The sequence below is a fragment of the Fusarium falciforme genome, chromosome 4 (assembly GCF_026873545.1).
Source record: "Fusarium falciforme chromosome 4, complete sequence".
NCBI lineage: Eukaryota > Fungi > Ascomycota > Sordariomycetes > Hypocreales > Nectriaceae > Fusarium > Fusarium falciforme.
The window spans coordinates 4,709,122-4,733,547 of NC_070547.1; the positions used below are offsets into that span (position 1 = coordinate 4,709,122).

At 51.9% G+C, this 24,426-nt stretch overlaps 10 protein-coding genes across 10 annotated transcripts; 4 read left to right on the top strand and 6 right to left on the bottom strand.

Annotated features, from left to right (window-relative positions):
* Positions 1–256: 256 nt before the first annotated feature.
* NCS54_00614800 (Zn(2)-C6 fungal-type domain-containing protein) lies at positions 257–2,553 on the top strand (the record flags this gene model as incomplete). The annotated part of the gene is made up of 7 exons (XM_053151621.1): positions 257–306; positions 365–493; positions 550–618; positions 671–802; positions 850–1,184; positions 1,235–2,139; positions 2,197–2,553. 7 exons carry the CDS (start codon positions 257–259, stop codon positions 2,551–2,553), a joined length of 1,977 nt encoding a protein of 658 aa, XP_053007596.1.
* A 198-nt stretch (positions 2,554–2,751) lies between these two features.
* On the bottom strand, positions 2,752–4,985 carry NCS54_00614900 (Hypothetical protein; the record flags this gene model as incomplete). The annotated part of the gene is made up of 2 exons (XM_053151622.1): positions 2,752–3,917; positions 3,980–4,985. The coding sequence occupies 2 exons, from the start codon at positions 4,983–4,985 to the stop codon at positions 2,752–2,754; spliced, it is 2,172 nt and encodes a 723-aa protein (XP_053007597.1).
* Positions 4,986–5,488: 503 nt separating this feature from the next.
* On the bottom strand, positions 5,489–7,323 carry NCS54_00615000 (Hypothetical protein; the record flags this gene model as incomplete). The annotated part of the gene is made up of 5 exons (XM_053151623.1): positions 5,489–6,160; positions 6,209–6,476; positions 6,529–6,740; positions 6,812–7,091; positions 7,148–7,323. The coding sequence occupies 5 exons, from the start codon at positions 7,321–7,323 to the stop codon at positions 5,489–5,491; spliced, it is 1,608 nt and encodes a 535-aa protein (XP_053007598.1).
* A 1,811-nt stretch (positions 7,324–9,134) lies between these two features.
* Positions 9,135–11,100, top strand: NCS54_00615100 (Hypothetical protein; the record flags this gene model as incomplete). Its single annotated transcript, XM_053151624.1, has 3 exons — positions 9,135–9,518; positions 9,571–9,679; positions 9,734–11,100. The coding sequence occupies 3 exons, from the start codon at positions 9,135–9,137 to the stop codon at positions 11,098–11,100; spliced, it is 1,860 nt and encodes a 619-aa protein (XP_053007599.1).
* A 344-nt stretch (positions 11,101–11,444) lies between these two features.
* NCS54_00615200 (Peptidyl-prolyl cis-trans isomerase) lies at positions 11,445–12,180 on the bottom strand (the record flags this gene model as incomplete). Its single annotated transcript, XM_053151625.1, has 4 exons — positions 11,445–11,454; positions 11,506–11,762; positions 11,815–12,078; positions 12,178–12,180. The coding sequence occupies 4 exons, from the start codon at positions 12,178–12,180 to the stop codon at positions 11,445–11,447; spliced, it is 534 nt and encodes a 177-aa protein (XP_053007600.1).
* A 642-nt stretch (positions 12,181–12,822) lies between these two features.
* NCS54_00615300 (MFS domain-containing protein) lies at positions 12,823–14,463 on the bottom strand (the record flags this gene model as incomplete). Its single annotated transcript, XM_053151626.1, has 3 exons — positions 12,823–14,120; positions 14,176–14,303; positions 14,357–14,463. The coding sequence occupies 3 exons, from the start codon at positions 14,461–14,463 to the stop codon at positions 12,823–12,825; spliced, it is 1,533 nt and encodes a 510-aa protein (XP_053007601.1).
* A 3,616-nt stretch (positions 14,464–18,079) lies between these two features.
* On the top strand, positions 18,080–19,092 carry NCS54_00615400 (Hypothetical protein; the record flags this gene model as incomplete). Its single annotated transcript, XM_053151627.1, has 3 exons — positions 18,080–18,578; positions 18,871–18,998; positions 19,048–19,092. 3 exons carry the CDS (start codon positions 18,080–18,082, stop codon positions 19,090–19,092), a joined length of 672 nt encoding a protein of 223 aa, XP_053007602.1.
* A 490-nt stretch (positions 19,093–19,582) lies between these two features.
* Positions 19,583–20,116, bottom strand: NCS54_00615500 (Hypothetical protein; the record flags this gene model as incomplete). The annotated part of the gene is made up of 3 exons (XM_053151628.1): positions 19,583–19,878; positions 19,968–20,052; positions 20,102–20,116. The coding sequence occupies 3 exons, from the start codon at positions 20,114–20,116 to the stop codon at positions 19,583–19,585; spliced, it is 396 nt and encodes a 131-aa protein (XP_053007603.1).
* Positions 20,117–20,869: 753 nt separating this feature from the next.
* NCS54_00615600 (Histone-lysine N-methyltransferase SET9) lies at positions 20,870–22,975 on the top strand (the record flags this gene model as incomplete). Its single annotated transcript, XM_053151629.1, has 2 exons — positions 20,870–20,968; positions 21,029–22,975. 2 exons carry the CDS (start codon positions 20,870–20,872, stop codon positions 22,973–22,975), a joined length of 2,046 nt encoding a protein of 681 aa, XP_053007604.1.
* A 198-nt stretch (positions 22,976–23,173) lies between these two features.
* On the bottom strand, positions 23,174–23,932 carry NCS54_00615700 (Hypothetical protein; the record flags this gene model as incomplete). The annotated part of the gene is made up of 2 exons (XM_053151630.1): positions 23,816–23,932; positions 23,174–23,764 (listed from the first exon to the last, which is right to left on the bottom strand). The coding sequence occupies exons 1-2, from the start codon at positions 23,906–23,908 to the stop codon at positions 23,174–23,176; spliced, it is 684 nt and encodes a 227-aa protein (XP_053007605.1). The 5' UTR covers positions 23,909–23,932.
* Positions 23,933–24,426: the final 494 nt, after the last annotated feature.

Consider the following 24,426-nt stretch of genomic DNA (forward strand, 5'->3'; position numbering starts at 1 on the left):
CAATATCGCCTCTTCCCCGCGCCGAAGGGATATCCTGGAAGCTCAAGGAAGCCTCTTAGCTTGATACCAAGATTAGCAGATTACCCCAGGTTTTCAACCCTTCTTGATCACGTGTCACTGTCGTTGTCTCGTTCGAGCACACCGAGTATATATAACTTAAAGTGGGCACGGAGATCTCATCGATCCCACCTTCATCCCCTCTCTGCCTTTTCCCCCGGATTCTGGTGGCATGAGCGGCGAAAACCCCACACTCAATATGAGTGGTAACGCAGAGCTGACTGTCCGTCGTGCGTGCGAGAGCTGCAGGTGAGTGTCGACCAGGGTTCTTTGGTGTGGAACGGGAAATGCTCATTGTGAGATTTAGGCGGAAGAAGACGAAATGTACCGGAGAGAAACCCATTTGTTCGTTCTGTGAACGGCTTGAGCAGCCGTGTGAGTATCTTCCGCGGCATCGGGAAACGACGAGACGCAAAAGGAGGACTACGTCTAAATCGTGAGCATACCCCCCTTGTCGTTGGTGTTTTGGTCCGAGCTTATGAACTTGGGTAGGACGTCAATACCAAGAGATCGCGTCCGCAATTTGGAGGCGCAAGTTGGCGAGATTTATGACATTCTTCGGTGAGCATGCCATCCGATCCTGATGGACATGAAGCTGATGGAGTTGTTCAAGTAATTCTCAAAATCATGCTAGTGGTAGTTCTCTCACCCCAGAATCGCTTCTCGAGCAAAGGCATGCGACGGAATCGATAGCTGAGAGGCCCATCACTAGACAAACAGCCCCTGACCAGCCCTCAACGCCATGGTACGCTCCAATCTCCCACTTTAGTAGTGTCACTCTGACTTGCATAGGCCTTCCGACCCTCATGAGACCTTGCCGTCTTCAGAATCCCTCGACAAGGCTGTTGAGGTGTACGGCACTCGACTGTACTTCCAACCGCTCCCGCTCTTCAGACCTGAGGGTCTGAGAGATCGAGTGGATGGCTTTCCTCTGTTTCTGCAATGGATCTTTCTCGCTCTGTCGCTATCCAACCTGCCATATGACTCGAATAGTGCCAAGGAGGCTGATCTCATTCATTTGAGGGCTAGGTCTGCCCGCGACACTGTCCTGGAGCTAGCGATGAGGGGAACAGCGAAGCTCGAAATCTCGCAGGCTCTCTGCTTGCTGGCCTTGGCCGATATCCTCGGTATGCCTTTAAGTCGACTTTACATCGGCATTGCTAACTCGGTGCCTTAGAAGGAAGACCTGCCCTGGCATTAATGGCCATAGGGGCCGCCGGCCGACTAGAACTCGTCCGCAGTATGAGCTTTGCCAACTCCCCGCAAAGCAGCCCCCAAGACGACGCCAGTTTAAGATGCTACTGGAGCGTTTTTATCCTGGAAAAAGCGTTTGCACCACGTTTCACTCTTCTATCTCAGAGCCTCGCACCTCCTGAATATCCAAGGAGCTCGCGTGAGCCTTCTCCCCCATCTTGTCAAGGAGACGAGGAATTTGCACCAGACCTAGCCAACATCCGGGACGACAGTAAGCCAGATTCTGGTATTATAGCTCATGCTCTACGAGGAGTGTCGTTCTGGGGAGACGTGGCTTCGTATGTCCACGCCATCCGACTCGGCCAGGTCGACAGCCCGTCCAATACGGATTCCAACTTTTACAGGTTGACCAACAAACTATACGACCTGGAAGCCGAACTGGGCCACGTACACTTTGTACGCAACGTGGGATTCTCGGAACGGACTTTGGATGAGCTGAAGAGACATCACGAGTACTGGGTGCCTTGGCTCGTCTTTCAGATGGCGGCCCACGCAACACAAGGGGTTCTCAACCATCCATTCATCCATCTCGTCACCTTGCGAAAAGCAAACCGACCTTCCCAACCAAGGCTCTTTCTACAGGGAACTGTTGATCAGGCCATGTTTCACTCTTCGTGGGTTGCTCGATTGGCGCAGACGTGTATGGACATTGGGTTTGTGGTTTACGACCCGTTGATCTGTGACATGGTTGCAGCTACGGCTACTATCGCGTGGTTGTTTCAGTATGCGAGGGATAGCAAGGTTTCTGATACAGCGAGGGAGAATTATCGGAAATGCGTCGACTTTCTTTCATCGATGCCGTATCCTAGTCCACGAGGCGCCCAAAAGGTGAGTTCGGCCTTGATGCGTATCATGTAGTACAACCATTGCCTAACCAAGTCACAGCTCGAGCTTCTACATCAATTACAAACAATGTCCAGCCAAGCCCAAGACAACAACATGATCAGTTTCCAGCCCGCAAAAATTTGGCAACTTATCGACTCCGACATCATGGACACTGTAGCACCACAGGTCATGACCGACGACACACCCGGCGGCCAGTCCAACATTTCCAACACGACTGTGAGCGTGCAGACAACGTTTGTTCATCCTGTCGGGGATAAGCGGGCTCAGAGGGAACTGCTCTCTGACGCTCAACTCCCGAGTGCGGATGGGTTTTATGAGGAAGGGTTGGAGCAGTTTTCGCTAGATAGTATATTCTCGCAGCCTATTTTTATCGACCATGCTTGGTTACATATTTAATATCATGAATAATTGGCTCCATTCTTTCCTTAATCTATGTGTGGGTGACGATTTATATCTACTCACGACCAGCGTGATCATGAACCTTTGGGCTGATAACCTATGCTGTGTCTCGAAACATCCTGGTTTCAGACTATTAATTCGAATATGACCCGCCCTTTCATTAAACAGATAAGAAAATTAGTGAGCAAGGAGATATTAGTCCTGCTTGAAAATGGCGTATCCTCCACCGCTCTCACCCATCCTTCCACGCATCACCTCCGCCAGTCTACCCAGCTTCTCCTTCGTCTGCCGTCCAGCGACGCTCATCTCCTCCTCTCTCCATCCTCTCAGAGGATATATCAGATACGCCATGATAGAGGTTTTGAGCAGTGGCCCGTCTCGGTTGATGACGATAACCCAGAAAAGCAAAACAACCGTGAAGAATACTTCCATGAGTGGGAGGATGAACCATTCCCAACGCACCATGATGACGGGCTCGTTGATGAAGGCGGTGCCGTTTACTGTCGTAGCGTTCCTGTTGTCGCCATTGTCGTTGGTGCGGAGTTGGTTCGTGAGTGTATCGGCGAGGTTGTTCATCAACTTCTCCACGTCCGTTTCGGTAGACAAGAAGCCTGGGCTCTTGAGAGCTCTTGATAAATCTGGCCGTGATGCGACGCCGTGTGCCATCTGCTGCTCTAGCTCAACACTGAGGACCTGTCCCAAATACATCGGCAGATACTCCTCCAAATCTCGTGTGATTGTATAGTTCTCCTGTCCATCAGGAGTCGTGAACTTGAGAAACCAGCGACCACCCTCGAACTCGTTGCTCGCAAACTGGAGGAGCTTGTCGTCGACACTCCCCGAGTCGGGTCCTGAGGGATTGGCAGAGACGTCCTTGTACATCTTTTCGCACCATCTCAAATCAGACACCAGTACTTCTGGACTTTTTGGCTCTGATGAGTCGTCGCCCCAGCTGTCGTTCCTGTGTCGCACGACCACGAGCTGGCCTACCACATCCTTGTCCCCAGGGACAAAGCTTGTTCGCAGAACATGAGAATTTTCGCTGCCATCACCGTGTTCCGTATCCTCGTGGTATTTCATCGAGATCGTGGTATTTTTGCTTCCCTCGCGTGACTCGAGAGTTAGAGGGACGGTGTAAGTGCAATTGGTGACGCCTTTGTCTCCCTCTTCACACTTTCGCTTCGTTTGTTCAGTGACGTTGCTCACTGCACTGCAGATGCCGAGGCTGCTAAAGTTGGGCCATTCGCAGCGTGTTGCTGGTGAAGGGCAGTTGAAGTATGGTTGAAAGATATCTCCCGCTAGAGCGCTGATGGCTGAGGCTTGGAAGCGAGGAAGGTCTATGCTGCGATCCAAGATTTGCCCTTTCGCGGATGTTAGCACAATTTTCATTTGAGTAAAACATGAAAAAGCCATCATAACTTACCGTCTCCCTCGCCGGACTGAAAGAGGCTCTTGGAGTAGTACATATCCGCCTTTCCAATCTCTGTCGTGACATTCTTCAAGGTCCTCTCCTGGACCGGAAAGGCCAAGATCTGCTGCGCACTCGGCTCTATTCCCAGCGCAACAACTGTGACGAGCGCAAGAGCCCATCCAAGTCTTGACTGCAACGGGAGTTTCCACATCATCGCGGCTGAACCCCAAGGTCCTCGGCTGGCGTCGTCGAATACTTGAAGATGTGATAGCGGTCGTGATTTTGTGCTCATGTGCCTCCACTTCAACTGGCTCAAGCAGCTGGTTATGGGTACGAGCATAGCTGCCTTGCTCAATGTTGTAAGTATGGCGATGATGGAATTTGGTTGTATCGAGGCTGGCCAAGACTCCAGTGACGTGTCGTGGGCAGAGACCAAGACTGCAGCCACCATGCTCATACACACAATACTGAACATGGCAGCCCCGATGTCCTCCCACCACCAGCAGTGAGTGGCCTTGATGTCCTGGGCCTGCCTATTATATTCGGTATCATAGTCCGGTGGTTTCGTAGATGAAAGTTCTCGGGATTCCTGCACCGAGTTTCGAGGGGTTGTGCCATCGGATAGAGGCGAGCCCGGCGGAGAGGGAGAGAGAGGTGAGCCAGGCTGAGAGAAAGGTGAACCGGAAGTAGAGGGAGAGCGAGGTGATCCGGGGCGAGAGGGGGAGAGAGTTGAGCTGGGGGCAGAGGGAGAGAGAGGTGAACTGGGATGAGAGTGAGAATGATGCGAGTTGGCGGGAGAGCGAGAGCGAGAGCGAGGTGAACTAGAGGAGGAGCGAGGAGAGGGTAGTGAACCGGAGGGAGTGGGAGAGGGAGGTTCACTGGCTTCGGCCAAGGCGCGGAGGGTGAGGCTATAGTTGGGTACAACCGAAGGCCGACATGTTATTCTGCGACTGCAGTCACCTGGGTACTTTTCAGTGTCGCTGAAGCCATGGTCGGCCGGCTGATCCGTTGAAGCCATGATTATTTGGAGTTTTGGCTGGTCTCGCACTCAGCTTGAGTAGCGACGAAACAAAAGAAAAAAGGTCAAAGAATACGAAGAGCGAGAAATCATCCTTTATTCTCAGAGAAACGAAACATTATCCAAGCTGCAGCAAAATACCGCTATTTTTGGCCTCGACCCTTGGACAACACATGCCGACATGTGCTTAGACGCCCATATGCGGCCACATTCCCTGCCCTTGCTTAGCCGCCCGAGGACATGCGATGGAGTCTCGGGCCTCACGGGTTGCGGACCCAATCAAGTTTATCGGGGTCCTCCCTGTTTCAGTTTATCCAATACCCCAGATTGGAGGATGAGCCTGCATATGTTTGTGGGCCGGGGGCAATTGGCTGGTATTGAAGGAATTCAGCGGTGCGGATAGTACGATGGACAGCAGTTGAAACATGAAAATGGTAGAGATACGAGAAATCTTAGGTTTCTAGTTAACATCTTTGATGCATCATGGTAGAATATCACAATAATCACGCTGCCCATCGTTGCACAAACTCATCCTTGGCAACACTCCTCGCCAACGATCCCTTCTTCGCAACCACCCCCTCGAGCTTCTCCCTCACCTTGTCCACCTCTTGGCTCAGCACGTGGATCGACCCTTCAATCTCGGGATCGGCGAGCTTGACCTCGTTGAAGGGGCTCTCGGCCAATACGCTGTCGCGGAGGAGCTGGATGGCGAGGCGGGTGTCGTCGAGACGCGAGGTTGTGATTGCTTCGTAGCTTTCTTGTGCGTTGCGGGTTACGTCTGTTGTTTTGATGGTGCGTTCTGATACGACTTGTGCTAGGGTTGAGGTTCGTTCTTGAGCGGTTGCGTCTTCTGCTGGGGGTAGGGTGAGTGCGAGGTTACGAAGGAGGGCCTCAATAGCAGGCTCATCCAGGATTCCAGATGAACGGCGACGGTTGCCGCGACGAGAACCAGTGTTCGCGCGTATTCGTCGAATGGGAGAGGGGTTACGGTTGCGAACAGGTGAAGCAGGGAAAGCGGGCTTGGCAGCTTTCTTCTCTGGAGAGAGGGAGGCAGCGACCTCTGATTTGGCGGTGGCAATGATGGAGGATGTTGCTGCGTGGTGTGACTTGAGCGTCTCTACGCGGTCTGCGAGAAGACATATTCTGTCCAGTAGGTGGTCCAGACATTCATCGACCTGAACCAGTTAGCGACACTGTACAGCTGGCGTGCAACATAGACTCACGTAAGAAACCGCTACGGCAGAACGGTGTAGGCTCTGTCCACTGTGAGAGTCGGTCGACTTCAACGCTGGCTCTAGATGCTGCTGCTCGGCCGACATCTGAGCAACAGGCAGAATCTCAGAGTAGAGAGACTCAAGCTCCTCCTCCAGAGCCTTGACATCGTCACTAGTCGCCGACTTGACATCACCCGATCTCTCCGCTGCAAGGATAGCTTCAAGGTAGATCCTATCCAACCTCGTGCGGAGCGTCTCAACAGTCGTCTTGATCAGCCTGCAAGACCGTTAGCAACCCATGACATGATACCCACCTAGGCACAGCATACCGCATGCAGATCTCTCGCAGCTTCTCAACAGTCTGCTTCTCCTCCGGATCCTGCTGGTCCAGCTCCCAACCTAGCTTCTGCAGGCTCGACAGCAGCCTGTCATCGGACTGCAGCGCGTCATCCACCGTGTGCTTGAGGTTGGAGCGAGAGTCCTTGGCGAGGTGCTCTAGATCGGCAACGCGATACTCGAGGCTCTGCGCCTCACCGTCGACCTGATAACCCTTGTCTTAGTCTGACGTTTTTCCAGGGGTAACTGCATATTGAGTGACGGGGGGGTAGTCACCTCAAAGGCTAGCTTTTTGAGTGCCAGCTTGGTCTTGTTTAAGCGGGAGTCTTCCCAGTCACGGCGTTGACTTTCGGCTTCATCTCGCTTCTTTACAAGACGCGAGAGAGCATCTTGCTGCTGTCGTAAAGCCTCGGTCTGCTTGGATATGGTGGCGGTAGACCGGTTCAACTCATCAATAGCAGCTCTGATATCATCCTCATTGACCGCCTGAACCTCACCCAGATCATACAAATCAGCCAACCTATCAACCTGTCCGCTCTTGTCAAGGGCAGTATACCTATCAAAAGTCAGCCGAAACAGATTGCGCACACAAGCAGGGGGTTGACAGCTCACAATGCCAGCTCATCACCCGTCAGGAAGTGATCGGGCGCGAGATGTAGATTCGCCCACTCGACGAACGCGGCATCGTCCAGGGCGCTGCGCACGTCGTCCTTCGCGACGGGGACGCCGTACGCGCGGGCGGCCTTGAGCAGCAGGGCCTCTGCGCGATCCCTGGGGGCGAGATCCATTCTGGTCCTGTGGAATAGCGAAGTGGCGTTTTTCAAGTAACCTTGATAATGTTGCACAAGCCGGTGCTGGCTTGCTTCAGGCTTTGTTGAGAGGAAGGGTTTTGACTAGGTAATGAGAGGCGGTAAGAGGCTGGGACAAGTGTAGCCGAGGCCAAGAGCCGTTTGTCTTTAACGTGTCGCCAGGTGGGATCAACGTTGTGGTGGTGATGCTCCCGATGAGCCGCGACGGGAATAGCCACAAGGCTGAGGTCAAGATGGAGGCTGCTGACAGGGATCCTAGATGGATCTCAAGATGAAGGCGCTGTCCGTTCGTCAGCCTTTGCCGCAGATCCAAGCCTCGTGAGCTGATGGGTGGGTTTTGATGAATCTTGATGAGCCTCAAGCCCAAACAAACATTAAAGACGTTGGACGTCGTCGGCCCAAGATCCGAGACAACGGCCGGGGGCGGTCAGCACGAGCCCCCTGCACCGTAAGGTCCTTTTCAGCGGCCAGCCCGCCCCGGGGGACCAACTGTTCCAGGCGGGGTGGGTCCGCTGGCCGGTTACACCTACAGCACATCTTGCATCCAACAGATATTTGCTTCAAGAGACGCTTCATCAGGGCTTCATCATTGGTAGATGTTAACAGCTGAGGATATTAATCTCTGCACGTCAAGCCTTTTCATTTATTCTAGTCAGATCTGTCAAGCTGGGTATGTATGCCCTGGCTGCGTTGTGCATGAGTGCATAGGCCACAGGCTGACGATAGCCTCACAACCGCACAACTACCCATCCACGTAGGGCTCCTTTTAAGGTCAATTCGTCCAACCCATGATGTTATCTCTTTACACAGACGAAACCTTCGTCTAATTCTCCTCGTATCCATCATCTCAAGTTACAAAAAATCGTGTTTCGCCGTCTGAACAAAGCCCCTCCCCTCTCCGTTTGAAGAGTCGTCACACGTCCCCCAGCATCGCCCTCCATGCCGTGACCCAGGGGCCCCTCTTTCAATTACCAAGCATCGCCAAGTCCAATTTAACTCTCTTCCCCGCGGGGATTATTTTCCCATGCCGTGACCTCGAGTCTCACCCTCTTCAGATCCCACAAGGCTGCTATTTCCGTCCTTTGTTTGTCACCACGTCCCGTCTCAATGACGTTTCTCCGTTGGACACTCCAAGACGGTGACCTCGTACTGGGCTGTGGGCAGGTACAAGATCGCTGGGGAAGTTCTTCAAACGGAGGGTCTCGACACGGCAAGACGGGAGCGGCAAGTTGCCAGTGGCTGATGTGGGATTGGACAAACAAGACCAAACGGATATTTGCCTGGGGTCAATCTTGAAGAGCAAACTCCTAATTTCGACACCTCCATATACCAATAATATCTCTGGCCTCGATGTGCCCTGATTTTGATACACTCGTATACCAATAATATCTCTAGCTTGTTGGCATGTCGGAAGTAGACCGATCGAAACACCTGCTTTGGCACTGGTGATTCGGGTTCTTACATGGCCATCAACCAAAAAGAGCCATCCGAACCTTGAAATGCCATGCAGCTATGCTGTCAATGTCCAAAAACTGCCATCTCAAACTGCAAGTCTCTCCGGGGTATGTTATCCGCCACCGGCCCCTTGTCACTGTCAACGCTTGCTCGCTTCACCCATCTCAACTCCTGCAGTGCCCAGCACCAGCAACCAACTTTTTTTTCTTCTTAAAAAAACAACATCGCCCCCCTCCGCAAGTTACGAGGCTTTGCCATGGTGTAACACCCTCTTCAACTTGCTCTGCCCCGGGGACTTTGTGTTGGATCCTTCTCTCACTAAGCCTTGTTGCACAATGGCCCCCTTCAGAGACAACGTCTCTGAAATCCTCCGTCCTCTGCGCCGCTGTCTCGGACGCTCAAATGAAGCCCTCGGTCCGCTCCTCTTGGATTCGACAAAGAAGATGCTGCTATTGTTTCATCTCACCCGAGACATGCCCGCCCTATGGAGGAGGCGGTTGACGGTCATCGCGATGAGCATCCTCGACTTTGGATGGGTCGTCATTATCTACCTCCTGAGCGAGCTCATCATCTGGGGTCTCAGTCGGGCTTTGGCTCCTGCGCACCTCGAGTTCTTTTCTTCCATCTTCGGTATGGCTTTGACCTTTGTTCTCATGGCCGTGGCCTATCTCTGCTCCCCGTGCGTCGACGAGATATACCAGAAGCACATCAAAGCAAAGGTACGAAGCACTCGCAGCTTTCTCAAAGGTGCCGGCCTAACATGTACCCCAGATAGACTTCATAAACGTCCACTTGGGCTTAGGTTTCCCGATCCCTTTGGTCATGCTCAACCAGAACGACATCCTCGGCCACGACATTGCCTGCATCATCGGCAACTTTGGTGCGTTTCCCTGCCCCTGAGAATCTCGCTTGTTTCGCTGATATCCGTGCCTAGTTGTGAGCAACCTTGTTTCTTGGACCACCGTCTTTGCTGTCTCGCTCCTCGTCATGTCGTTGGCGACTTCTCGCATCCCTGACGACTTTTGCATCCCCAGCCCTCTCGCAACGACTCCCCCGCGGGTCGAAATCAGCTGGCTCTCCTCCGACTCGACCGTGGATCAGATATCCCGATCCGCTGGTAGCAACCATGAAAAGAACATCGGCTGCTCAACGCCGGGGCATGAAACAGGACAATCTCTTGCAGCCAGTCGAAGGTCGTCGGTTCTTAGGCCTATCGACGAATGTGTGGACAACTCCTCAGTTTGGCGCTTTTGGACCTCCAACTTTCACCTCCTTGCTTCGTTCTTCGGCATCTTTGTCGTCGGCGCCCCTATTGCAGCCGCTGCCAACGAAGATCGCGTCCTTGACGGCTGCGTCCTTTGGTTCGTCTGGGCCTTGACCCTCTGGCTTCAACGACAGTTAAACACATCAAGATACTGCAACGACTTACCCAAGTTGAAGAACACTCTCGTCACTCTCATGAATCCCGTTTTGCTCACGACTTTGCTCATGACGGCATACACGCGTGGCAAAGCCGGCGCCTACGGTCCCGACAGCTTGCCCCGAGTGTTGAGCATCTTCAGCAGCGGCACGCCACTCTATTCTCTCTGGACTTCCATCGCGACAAACACACCCCTTCCAGGAAACCACTCTCCGTGGTTTGGTGCTGGAGATGCTGCGCTCTCCATCCTCGAGTGCGGTATCTTGATCTGGGGCTTCAAGCTGTACGAGTGCCAGCGTCAGCTCTTCAGTGTGGCCGGTCTTCTCACAATCTTGGTGGCCACGGCAGCGGCAGCAGGAAACGTCTTTTTGTCGGTTCTCGCGGGCAAAACGCTGGGGTTGGATGGCCCCGAAGCACTGGCGTTTGCGGCACGAAGCACGACTCTTGCTCTGGCGAAACCAGCAATGACAGCATTGGGTGGCAATCCAGGTGTAAACGCGGCTCTCGTGGTGAGCAACGGTATTCTCGGCCAACTTTGCTATCCGTTCGTGCTGGATAAGCTAGGGGTGAAGCGAAAAGACGACGACACCTCTTCTCGAGAAGGTCTGCCTGCGTCAGAGAGCAAAAGCTCATTCCGAAGTCTCAAATCCCTCCTCAACACGACACAGCAACAACTAGCCAGTGGTGACGACCCCATCACAATCGCCGCAGGCATAACCGTCGGCATCAACGGCGCAGCCATGGGCGTATCCTACCTGTACGAGACTAAAAGTCGAGCAGCGCCATATGCAGCCTTGGCCATGACAGTGTCTGGAGTCATGACGGTGGTTTTCACAACCGTCGAGCCCTTCAAAGACGTGGTGTTGAGTCTGGCAAGCTAGACAAGACGTGGGCGATAGATAGACTAGAGGCGGTATTGTGCGCTTTATGCCTGGTGTTTAGAGTTCATTTCGGTCGAAGGAAGGATAGAAGGCCAAGGGGGAGCATGTCTGATATAGAGAAGCACATTTGGTTGAATTTTGTAGCATTTGAGAACAGACCTTGGGCAAGATAATGTAGCTAGAGGAGATGTACGGATTCTAGGTCAGCAATTGAGTTTCTTATGAGCACTTGAACGAAACAGGAATGCAGGCGGCATTCTTCAGAACACTGCTATTAGTGTTGCACACGACTTCAACTGCACGCTGTGCTTTGTCAATTTTTCGGCATGATATATACTTTTTAATTACTCCAGGCTGCCAAACTCATCAGTCAATGATTTTCTCTCGGATCACAGATGAACTTACCGCTCAATCAAGTGCAGACCACTAGCTGTCTCCACAACTCCGCTCATCTGGCCAGGCTGGAGGCCAAAGGCGGCATCCTCAAACTCCTTCTGCATGTCTCCCTTGCCAAAGTAGCCGAGGTCGCCTCGCTTGCGCGCTGAGGAGCAGTCCGACTCGGTGAGGGCGAGTTCGCCGAGGGTGATGCTGCCCGACTTGATCTTGTCCTCGTGGGCCTGGATGATTTGGTAGGCGTCCTCCTTGGAGCGGGTGATTTCAGCCTGGATATGTTTGTCAGCGGGTTCGCCAAGACTCCATTTTGCCCGCGCATACCTCTCGCCAGCTGCTCGGTCGTCGGCTGTCGCGGTGCTTGACCAGGAGATGGGCTGCGCGGATCTTGCCCTCGGGGACACCAGGGGCGGCGGCGGGTCGAGAGCCGGCGCTGTGGTGGGTGGCCATGTAGTGCTTGAGCTTCTCGGTGTCGGTTCCGGCGGGGGGCTCCCATCGGGAGACCTTGTCGGTCGAGTTGAAGTAGTAGGGGAGGTTCTTGGAGTTGGAAATTCGCACCTCCCAGCTGGGGGGGAGACCGGTATCAGACTGGGTATGTTAGCTGGAGGTACCCATAGCGAGCATCATGAGGCCGTGGTGGCTTGGTGCTCCGGTGGTCAAGAGCTATGCTGTTGACTTGGTGCTTACCATGTTTACAGAGTTTGTTGATGTGAAGCTGGTGGAGGGACAAGTCAAGTGTCACGAGAGCTACAGTATAGGTAGCTTCGACGTCGGTGATGGTATGGATCGTCGCAAGTGTGAAGCCAAGATGCGCTGGGCAAAAGAAGCAAGAGTATGCAGGAGTAAAAGTTCGGCGGCAGAAGCTGAAGCTGGGATGGGCGTAGCTGGAAACAATGACGTGCCGCAGAACCAGTTTCCACGGGAGACCCCATTAGAAGGTCAGGTCCAACCCCCCGGCCCCGCGAGGCACAAATTAGCGGCGTTGCCGTAGCGAGCGGGGTCTGACGCGGGGTGTCGCAGTTGGTGGTGATCGGCCAATGGCTCTCATAGGGCGACGCATCCTCTCCGCAGCACCCAACACCTCCAGTAGGCAAGGGGGAACGCCTTGGACTGGCCTTTGCCTTGACGAGGCATATCCAGATTGGGTTTGCGCTCTGCGTGCGTCTGGTCCAATAGACGCACAAACTTAAGAGGATTTAAGGTCATGGGGTCACTAGTGGTTGGCCTGGATATCCCTCACTCGTTGTCCCAACTCAAGTAAACGGACAATGTCGGATTGGATACTATTCATCGATATCAAGGTATTTACAGAAGAATTGGATGTTTTCACATCTAGGGCCTCCATCGGAATGACGGGTGCTTCCAATCCAAGTCTTCCTGCTCCTCCGCTGACATGCCCTGCACCCTCTCCAACTCCTCACTTTCAACCCTTTCCCTCCTCTTATTGTCCCGATTCATCCACAACAGCGTCAGCGTCGCCAAGATCAGAGTTCCCACCTGGGTAGCCAAGTTCAACCCATTGCCGATAGGATAATTGGGCCCGTCAAAGGGCAAAAATGACCACGTCGAGATGAGACCCCCAATGTTGCCGAGCATCACGTTTAAGCCGATGGCAGAGGATCGTGCCGTGTCCGAGACGACGTTTGCCGAGACTTGACTGTTGGTGAGAGCCCCCAGAGAAAACACGGATGACGCCACCAAAAAGGTTGCGCCGTAACGTGCTGACTGGTTGGCTGTGGACAAGAAGATAATGTATCCAGCAATGCCCAGCGGCGTTGAGAGGATCATGATCAACTGCCGTCTATCAAACCGCCAGCTTATCAGTGGCAGCAACAGCGTAACAACTGATCCCACTGCATAGGGCGGTACCGTGTAGAGCTGTTGCTTAATGACCGTATAATCCGTGTAAATCGTCCTCACAATTGTCGGCAGGAAGAAGCCCAGCCCTTGCACCGTGACGTTGCAAAAGAGAAAGATCCAGGACGTGCTGATGACAACAGGGTTCCAAATGCCCAAGATGAGCTTCTTCTTATCCATCTTGTCGAGCACTTTGACCTGTCCGACACGCTCTGACCGAACACGATCCTCGGAGAGTTGCTTCTCTGCTTCTGTGAGCCATCGTGCTGTGCCCGGTCGGTCTGTCATGGTGACAAAGCCGATCAATCCGAGTCCGACTGTGATGATTCCCTCAATGACAAAGATCATACGCCAACTATTGACACTTCCAAAATGGTCGAGTCGGAGGATGGCTGAGGCGAGGAGAGCTCCAAAAGCACCGGCCAAGGGTCCCGCAACGAGGTACAGTCCCAGCCGAAACGTGAGTTCAGAGCGGCGGTACCATCGAGAGAGGTAATATGCAATTCCCGGAAGCATTCCAGCCTCAAATATGCCGAGTAGAAACCGCACTCCCATCATCTGAGGGACTGTCTTGACAAAGCCAGAGCCGATAGAGCAGGCCCCAAACAGCACGGTGAGGGCAGGCAGAAACCATCCTGGCCCAAGGAGCTTGCATACTATGTTAGAAGGAAGCTCAAAGACGATATAAGAAACATAGAACATGGATAGGGTGACGTTATAGTCAAACCCTTTCATTCCAAGATCGACATCCATGCCAGCAATCCGAGCGTTGCCTGTTATCATACTTAGCAAGACGCTGATGAACCAATACAGGCATAATATTCTTACCGATATTAGCACGGTCGATAAAGCAGAAGAGATACATAAGACAGATGATGGGCATAATAGTCAAGTCGATCTTGTTGCGCAAACGACGTTCAGCCTGACGATCAAAAATAAACTCGGGAGGAACATTTCTACAGCCAAGGTCAGCTCGCCGAAATCACTAAAGAGGCGATTTGATACCAACTTTTGGTTCTCCATGTGGCTCAATTCGTCACCGGCTTCGATCTTGGCGACCGAATCGGCGCTTGTGATTGGGATGGGGTTGTCGCTGGTTTCAGTAAGGCCTGCCATGCTTTCGGTGTTCTTATTGATGAGTCTATGCGTAATGAATACATGTCAACCTAGGTGGTCTTTGTCTATTATATATGGGATAGCATCGGTGCAGGTGTCGTTGGTGAGGTGTTACGCGTGGCCGTTGGGAATACCCGGCATCCGAGACACCATCGGATCCTTCGATACTGACATCCATATGACAAGCGTACCCCTTTCCCGAATGATTTTATAAAAAAGAGTTTAGAGCAACGTTAGCATCGTTAAGCTTCGTAATCTCCTCCAACGAATAAAGTTGCCAAGATCCGGGGTTGGTAGTCTCTGTGGGGAAGATAAGCTTCTTTCCTGGAGAAATTCGTAGCAACGATTACACCTCACAACATGACCCGCAACCACATAGATAGAAAGAGTCTAATAGAGGCATTCTTCGAAATAAGAGGTCAACTGTATCAATCCTCAGTCAGGGATTAAGTATCATTGATAGAGCCAAGATACTCAGCATCCTCATCAATGCTTCTCTTCAACGCATCCCCAACACTCATCCATGAGCAAGTTTGCTCGCCTCTTTTCTTAGCAAGACCAAGCTAGCATGTGAATAAAGTATGTACATTAACTTACCCCTCAGTACTTATGCAAGATAAGGATGGGAGGCATAGAAGTCGGCGGATAATACCCCGGCGGGCGGGTACGAACCTGGTCTCCCCAATAACGTTATGTTCGGCATGGCGGCCTTGAGTTTCCAATATTTCGGGAAGCGGGCGACAAATTAAATAGGTTATCGGCTCTAATCAAAGTGTTTGATCGTTTTTGTCCTCGTGCTTTATCATCTTCGAGGTCAGGAAGGTTGGTGTTTGCTCCAAACCTTTCTTGATGAGGTCTTGAGCGGGAATCGCAACTCCCAGAGGATTGATAAGGACCGACAAAAGAGACGCCAACACAAAGGAAGAAAATACCTACAATATCCCTTGAGTAGTTAGATGGCTTTTACACAAAGTTATATATAAAATTGGAGAGGAGTTAAATTTCCATCATCGTCGTTGCCATCGCCGGCTGCCTCGTTGATCACATAACATTATTGCTTGGCCTACGTGTCTGGCGTGCATCAGGCAGCCGTGTTGACAGGCAAGATGGAGCACGTGATTATGTATTGCCAGCTCGTACCAAACATTCATGACCCCTAATAGCCAGTGTCAGTGAAGTGATTACCGCGTCCTTGTTTCCATTGCGATGCGCGACTGCGATTCTGTATCATCCAGGTCGTCCGGCCGCCTTTCCATAAAGTCGGATAATTCTAACTACTCAAGCTCATTACTGGTCAAGGTACTCACAATCCAGGTTATCTATTACTGAAAGAGTGGCTGACCCGGCTTCTCCAGTTCCGACTTGGATGGAGTACCATATGTGCTATCGGAAGCCAAAATGATAGCTACCACCCCAACGTGCTGCGACTCTCAATTATTCGTGGCTGGTTTGACCGCGTTGTAATCGCCTTGTTCCGCTGGCTTCCTCTGGTGATCCAATCACTGGCCAAATCTGTCATCCCAGGCTATTTCCTTCCATCGAGAATTGTGGTCAAGAAGCCCAAGCTAGGCTGGAATGATAAGTTTAAGAATGAAAAGAGCATGTATGAAAGGCTTCTATCTTTACAAGGACGCTTGATCCCCAAGTGTTTTGGCGAAACAACAGTCCATGGCACTCATGTCTTGATCTTCTCGGAAGTCAATGGGATCGAATCCTGCAACCAAAAGTTCCCTTGTCTTGAGCCTCTAGAGTTTCAACGTCGGGTTGAGGAAGCTTTTGCTGGGTTGGCCAAGTATGGACTCGCATACGGCGACTTGAAGCTGGACAACTTGCTTCTTGTTGGGACAGAATAGTTATTGTGGATTTGGAATCCGTATGGGAAGACACCCCAGACGAGATCGAATACGCAAACGAGACGCACGTGGAACACTTGATAAGCATGTACGAGAGGCATTTAGAGGGGATGTCTAATGATGGATAAAACGACTATTGGCGAGATCCACGAGCCAGTCGATGATCAACCATCGGTCGCGTTTAGGAACGCGCTTTAGGAATACCATGACTCACAATGGCACAACCCAAGAGCGCATTATTGTGAAGAATTGCACGGCAGTGAAATGGAAGTGCATCTAGATGGCTTTGGCATGGGGGGGAAACAGCGAGAGTATTGGTGAGCTCGTTGAGCGATAGGAAGACATAACATCACCCATTAGCGGGGACCAGGAAAGCACCCAACGAACAGTAGTGACATCCCCAACTCCCCAATTCTTCCCATTACAGCGACGATGGGATAGATTGCGTCTATTTTGCACGTGGTCTTGACCTCGAACCGTCGTTTGTGGTCGTGCTGTTGAGAATGGGCTGGTCCCGTGGTCCTCGTACCCGGGACTCCAAGCCTCCATGTGCCACTCTTGGTCACCCGCCATTACCTCTGACGGCACTCACTCTCTGCCTGTCTACGTTGGGCTGTTCTGGGGATTTCCAGAGGCTTCGTATGCGTGTCTCTTATTTCATGCACATCATCTTGGCGGTCTCCCTTTGGGTGCCTACCAGGTTGCATTGTTCCTGGATCGAGGCGTTGATTAACGCAGGTGTGAATTTGCGCGTCCGACTTGAGAGGGGTGTTGTCGCTGTCGCCCTACCCTACCGTCAAATCGGCTTATTTTCAATCGTGAATCAGCTTACTCGCCCCCTTCTCGAGGTGACGGGCTACGACCAATTATGACGCAAATCACGATTCTCACTGTTATGTTCCTGAGTGCACAGTAGTCGGCCGCCTCACCAGATGATTTGGGGTTGCCAAGTTACACAGGGCGGAAGTGCCGCTGCCAGCTGGCCGGGGTCATACTGCCTGGGACTTCAGGCAGGAATAGCGTCACCTCATGTTTATCGCCGAGTTGTGTTGTTCTGCACTGTAGCTTTCAGGCGTGAGTCACCAAGCAAACCAAACAAACCAAACAAACCCCCCTGTCGGGGATCCATAGTGGCCGTGTTGTCCCCTAGTATTTGCCTTGCCACGCAAGGCGCGTCAAGACCGTGAAACAGAGCGACAGAGAGTTTTGAGGAGGAGATTCACTCACTCTCATGGCAATCCCCACGTGTGACCATCCACACGAGGCCTGGCTTGGCCTATTTCGAGTCTCCCTACAAAACGAGCAAGACCTACCACACTTTCCAGACTCTAGTTCTTCCTCTCTATTTCCTCTGATATTTGACCACAACCCTCAAAGTCCGGCAAAAAGCAAAAGATACTTTTCCCCATCTGCAGACTTGACTACCATTGCATCAGCCAACCTTCCCCTACGACCCAGCCAAAAGTCAAGTCATCTGGAACCAGTTTCGGGCAGCGGTAAAAAAACAGTGGGCCTAGGTCTTTTCAGCACGGACACGCCCTCCGCTCCCACTCCTGGACTACCCTACCACCATTTCCCTTGCCTCGCCGCTTTCAACTTGGTCCTCTTCTTTTCTTCTTCACCAACACCACAACCTCTGAGCGACAAACAAAGGATCGCCTTCGCGACTCTCACTCGCATCTTGGAATATACTAGTATTTCAACCGCGCAGCGACTCGCCATTTCCCCTACGCATTATTACATCCAGCTTGCGACCGACCATAATGGCCACCCCCCAGTCCACCACTTCTTACGACGACGCCTCGGGCGACAAGAAGCTTGAGCAAATCACCTTTCGCTTCTGCTCCGAGTGCTCCAACATGCTCTACCCCAAGGAGGATGTGGATTCTCACAAGCTGCAGTTCACCTGCCGGACCTGCCAGTACACCGAGGACGCCCAATCTACCTGCGTCTTCCGCAACGTCCTCAACACCTCGGCCGGTGAGACTGCCGGTGTCACGCAGGATGTTGGCTCCGACCCAACGGTTAGTCACCTCCCGCCCGTTTCCTGCCACGGCTGTGGCGAAATCATCCTCTGCACCACCTGTGGGAAGCCCGACTGCCAGATGGTTGTCACTCTCCGCGAGAACGTCAAGCGCTCCGTCACGGGCATGTGCCAGTTTACCTTGCCCTGGGAGGATGAGGATGCGGACCCCTTTTCCGAATACGACGAGGAGATGATGTCCGAGGAGTGCGACCTCAAGACCGACCCCGAAGATTCATGTTCCGACACGAGCGAGGAGTTCTGCGACAGCCTCATGGACATCGACCTATGACCGACACATACTCCCGATCGACATTACTCAAACGACTATACCATTTACGCTGCATCACGACGCACACGATTTATGTTCATCCTCATTTGGCTGGCACATGCTCTGGGCTTCTCATGATAGACACCCTCGCGGCTAGCAGTTTGGCAGCCGACCCGTGACGGTCGCGTAAAAGTTGCACTCAGCAGTCGGAGCTCATGTGTCTCGCGTCTTCTTTGGAACCCGCTTGCCCTCGCTTACAGACTGCTGGCTGACTTTGTTCTTCTTTTGTGTGCTGCAGCTCCCGCGATCCAACAAGACCTGCCCCAGTTGCAAGCATGAAGAAGCCGTCTTCTTCCAGTCTCAGCAGCGAAGCGCCGAGACCGGCATGGTAAGCCATACCGATGACCGCCTGAATATCAGACAACTAACTCTTGTAGAAATTGTTCTACGTCTGCTGCGAGTGTGGTCACATCTTCACATAGGCATGACTTGTATGAATACCCCCGAAGAGCTCGATCTCATTACCGTCTTAAAGATTTGGAGGAAGGGTTCTCGGATTGTTTCCATTAGCAAATGGCGTTCACGGAAGGGTGTGGCTAAGATGCCACTGGCGCTGGATGGCTTTAGAAGACATGGAATTTGTATCCTATCAATATCTGATAGACCTGTACTGGTAGATGCGATGGAGGACCATAAGGATTTGTCAAGCTGCTCTTTGCAGTCTTGAATCATAACATTATTCGCAATAACATCCAAGTGACATGTAATCACATCCAAAACATGAAATCGCAATCAGTGAACCATAAATGATTGAGCTGAAAGGTGTCTTTATTTTCTCATCAACGCCTCGCAAATGCCCGAGTATTCGTAATTGTACAGTATCCCACTCGTACATGGTGACATCTTCGTCCTGACCTGTCTTTATACACAACCATCCACATCCCCTCTTGTAGTCTCTCATCTTCCCAAACTTTAAGCCTGCATGGGAGCCATCGACAGAATCTTGCTCCACTTCTTGCGCTTCAGCTCGGCGCCCACAGCACCGTTGATGCGGGATCCGACGGGGTCACCAGCCTTGTTGAGCAGCACACAGGCGTTGTCGTCGAATTTGACGACCGAGCCGTCCCGTCGCTGAGTAGGGTATCGGGTTCGGACAACGACGGCGTGGCGGATGTCGCCGCGCTTAACCTTGTTGGCGGCAGAGAGACCAGCCATGCCACCAGAGGAGGAACCTCGCTGTTCCTGGACGACGACGACGATACGGTCACCTATTCGGGGCAGTTAGTTTCTATAAGTAATGGAGACTTCGGACAGTTCGATTGAGGGTCGTAAATCGTGTGGAGGGGAGAGGTCGTACCGATTCGGGCGTGTCGCTTTTGGCCGACGACAAGAGCGCATTCGACAAGGGCAGCGCCCGAGTTGTCGATGCAGTTGAGCATTGTCTATCACGGTTAGTATATGGAATTGAAACCATATAAAGATCAATCATACCTTTAATTGAATCATTTTGGCAGTCTATCCTCGCGCAGGGAGGTCTATTCCAACTCGTCTCTCCACAGTCCAGCTCAGATATCGTCGACTGCCTGCCATTGGCGTTGAACTTTTCGAACCAAGATCACGTGCCATCCAAAGCTCAGGCTCAGGCCCAGGCTCAGGCTCAGCCAGCCACGCCTAAGCCGCCAAGCCACATCAACAATTGCACAGCCCCACCCGTCGCCTGGCCAATTCTCTGGGGCAGGACCAGGCCGGGGACGAACAAAGCAAGCCCCCCCCTAACCTCGAAAGCAAGCAACGATGTCATTCCACCTCCGCCAACTCTTCCCTCCTTCAATCCGGATCCCCTGAGAGACCGCACCCCCTCCTCTCAAGTCTCAGCCTCGCCTTGTCTCTCCTCTGTCGCTTTTCGAATCGAATATCGTTCCTTACAAGGAGAGACTTGTGTCTCCACTGCCTTGACTCGTTGCAGGCCATCTCAAGACTATGACGTTGCGGGAGTGGATGAGCTGAATTGAATTGGACGACATCACTTCACTGCGCCGCTCTTTTAGAACCCACCGCTTTTTTCCAAGACCAGGAGGTTTCCGTTTCGGTTTTTGCGCAAGGATTCTGAGTTGGAGTGCCCTGAGGATCGACGCTCGCTATCCTCTCTTTCTCGCCTTTGTTGTGTCTCTTGTTGGGGACACGTGCGCTCCTTTTTCAGCATCGACGACGGTTTCGGCACTTGGAGATTGCCTGTGTTGAAGGGCTCGAGTAGGCATCATGCCCCCCTCAAAGAATGCGCCTGCCAAGAAGCAGCGCATAACGTTGGCTCAATTGTCAGCATACGATGACATTCTCACCGATGCCCTGGTTGACCATGTGAGTGGTTTATGAAGGAGTAGACGCTGGCGTTTGTGACACAGCTCTAACCCAGACAAGGTCTTTTACTGGACAACGGTTCCCAAGAATCGCACATCTTACCACCCTTCCCGAGGTGTACGAGAAGAGGAAATCACAAAAGTCCTTCAGGAGGAAGTTGTTGTCAACAAGGACCTCGAGGCTGCCGAGAAGCGACTACTGAAGACAGACGGACTCAAGAGGTTCTACAATGGCTTAAGAACAGACAAGGAAAAGGAGGATTTCAGACGACACTTGAGGCGATACGTGCAAATCTACCTCCCCGATTGTCCATGGGAGGTCAGCTCGACCAACCGATACACGATTGTCACCCACGAGGCTGCCGTGCACGCCAGACGGTACATCAAGCGCAACGAATCCATCAAGTACCTCTCAGGCGTTCAGGTCATCATCACCCCGGAAGAGGAGAAGGCAATCTCGAGCCAGAAGAAGGATTTCAGCATCGTCGTCAGCTCACGCAGCAAGTGCACCAGCCTCTTCATGGGACCCGCACGATTTGCGAACCACGATTGCGATGCAAACGCCAAACTTATGAGGACAAGTCATGCAGGAATCGAGATTATCGCAACACGAGCGATTGGACCAGGAGAGGAGATCACAGTTACTTACGGTGATAATTACTTTGGCGAGAACAACTGCGAGTGTCTTTGCAAGACCTGCGAGGATCTGCTGCGGAATGCGTGGGAGCCGGAGGAGGGGTCAGTGGCGGTGAAGAAGAGCATCGAGCAGGAAAAGTCGGATGGATATTCGCTGCGACGACGAAGAAGAGACGATAGTATCTCTGGTTCATCACGAACTCCTTCGGTTACTCCTGACATGCGGCCACGAGTTCCCAAAGCCACGAGACACTCGCTCCTCGGCCACGCTCGAGATTCTTCAGCTGCTCAATCTCCTCCTGCGGAGAGCACCAACAGCCGCAAGCGACCACTTGATGCCCTTGCGACGCCACCCAAGACACCCGCAAAGCGTCTCAAGCGTTCAGCTGAGCCGATTCCCAGGGAAGATTCATCCTCGCGCAGTAGCTCTGTGACGGCTAGTGAATCGTCAGGAAGCGGCGTGGTGGAGACGGATGTCACTTCGCCTGAGAAGGAGACTCCGGAGCCCATGGTCAAGACACCGGTAATGAAGGAGGCGATTCCTCTTGCTATTGAGCAGGGCAGAGTTCAAACAGTCCCCCAGGTGGCACCAGTTTCCCCCCAGAGCACTGAGGGATCCCGGTCACCCCAGACAAAGACAGAAGTCTCCACAGCAGGGCCGAACGGTCGAAACGGCTTGGAGAGCATGTCTATTCGAGCTATTCTCAACGCTCCGTTGGAGTCTGAGACGGAACCACAACCTGAGCCTGAAAGTGTTCCTGAGGCTGTACCTGGGTCTGAGCCAGTCCCTATCGCAACCAGCATCGAGCCTGTTGAGGAGGGTCAGGCCGCTGACGAGGAGGAACAACCGAAGCGCCGCAAATACCAACGCCGCACCTTCGTCAAACAACCCACGCCTCCATCTCGGGTGCGAGTCCCCGGTGATTATCTCCTGACTCCACTGCTCTTGTCGGAGCCTGAGATGGCATGGATCCAGTGCACTATCTGCGACGGATACTTTGTACAACAGAACGCATACTTTACACGATCGTCTTGCCCCCGCTGCGAACGACACTCGAAGCTCTACGGATACATCTGGCCCAAGACGGACAAGGCAGGACCGCACGACAAAGAAGAGAGAGTTCTAGATCATCGGACGATCCATCGTTTCCTGGATGCTGACGATGAGCGACGGGTGCGAGGACGCAAGAGCTTTGGAGCTTCCAAGACGGAAACTGAAGAGCCAGAAGAGTCAGAGCGAGGACGAAAGCTGAGCCGACACAGCACGGCCAGCATAGCCAGAAAGCTGGCACCCGCAGTGGAGGAAGACCTGTCCGGGATTAGAAGAAGTGGAAGGCTCAGAAGGGTCAACAGCAGGCTGCTCGATCCATGATGGGCAGAATAATGTTTGTATTGGGGCGTTCCGGGAGCAACAATTACAGCAACGGGGAGTTGTACATTATGAGGCAGGCATGCATGGAATGGTTAGAGGAGTGACTAGCGCATCTTTAAATTAAATAATCTTCCCAGTGTTGTTTGGTTTATTATTGATTGCGCTCAGGATATGAGCAAGGCCGTGGCTGAGTTGGCTTCACTTGCTCTCAACCTCCACCTTTCCAGCTACACCATTGTCTCCTTTGCCTAGCCTCTTGGTGATTGTAGTACGGTCCATACCACCACTAAACCTTCGAATTTCTTTGTTAAACCATGATTTTGCCTCCTCGTCATCACAAGAGTCCAAGGCATCATCCCCCAGCCCAGAATACCCATACACGTAGGAAATAGCCCATGCGGAAAGATTTGACGTCCACATGCCTCTGAATGGTTCTCGCACAATAGTGCGCACGAAGCTTGTAAGTAGTTGGGTGACGTCGGGGTAAAGGATGCCGCCCTCGAGTTGGGGTGTGTCGTTTGAGGCTGAAATGTGTGCATATGAAGATGGTAGTAGGACAACCTTGGTGATCTCGTCTTGATCTTCTGGGGGAAAGAGGAAGCGAATCGACACTCGGTCTAGATTGCGATAGCCTCTAGTGATAGAGCGATAGAGTTGCTGGGCTTGGACGGTTTGATAAAAGTCTGGTTTGCGGGAACCGAATGACCAGGCGCAAGGCTGGAAGCCTGCGGCTCGCAGTTGTGTGGCAGCAAGTTCGAGGTCCGCATCTGGGATGACAAGCATATAGTCCTGGAAAGATTAGCATCTTTTGATAGAGCGGCAGGAGAGGCAGTATCATACATCACATACAACTGGAGCACCGACATGCTGACAGGCTCTTTCACCCCAGAGTATCGCCTTGATGGGGCCTAGAGCAGAGCTAATGCGCTCCATCAGAACTTGAGTAAATAGAGACGGGTGAGGCGGCGGAAAGAGTACGTATAAGCTTCTGCAGAAGGAGAGACAGGGCTTAGTTGGGGGTGGAGAAAGAGGGATGTGTACCTAGACATGCAAGAGAAGGAAGACAGGGAGATTGCGGGGCTAGTAGAAACTTGGATTAGTGCCTCAGGCGCTCTGATGACTAATATAGTAATCCCACTTTTAGCTATTACCTCTCTTTAATTAATAAAAGTTATTTTAATATTAAATTTATTATAAATTATTTTTAATATATTTATAATATTAATATTTTTATTTATATAATTATATTGTATTTTATATTATATATTTAAATTTTAATTAATTAAAATTTTCTTTTATTTTATTTTATATTCTTATAATATTATTATTATTTAGATATTTTTAAATTTAATTATTTTAAAATTTAATTAATTTAATATATTTTAAAATTTTAATAAAAAATATATATATTAAGATTTAATTAATTATTGTAAATTAATTAAGAAAAATAA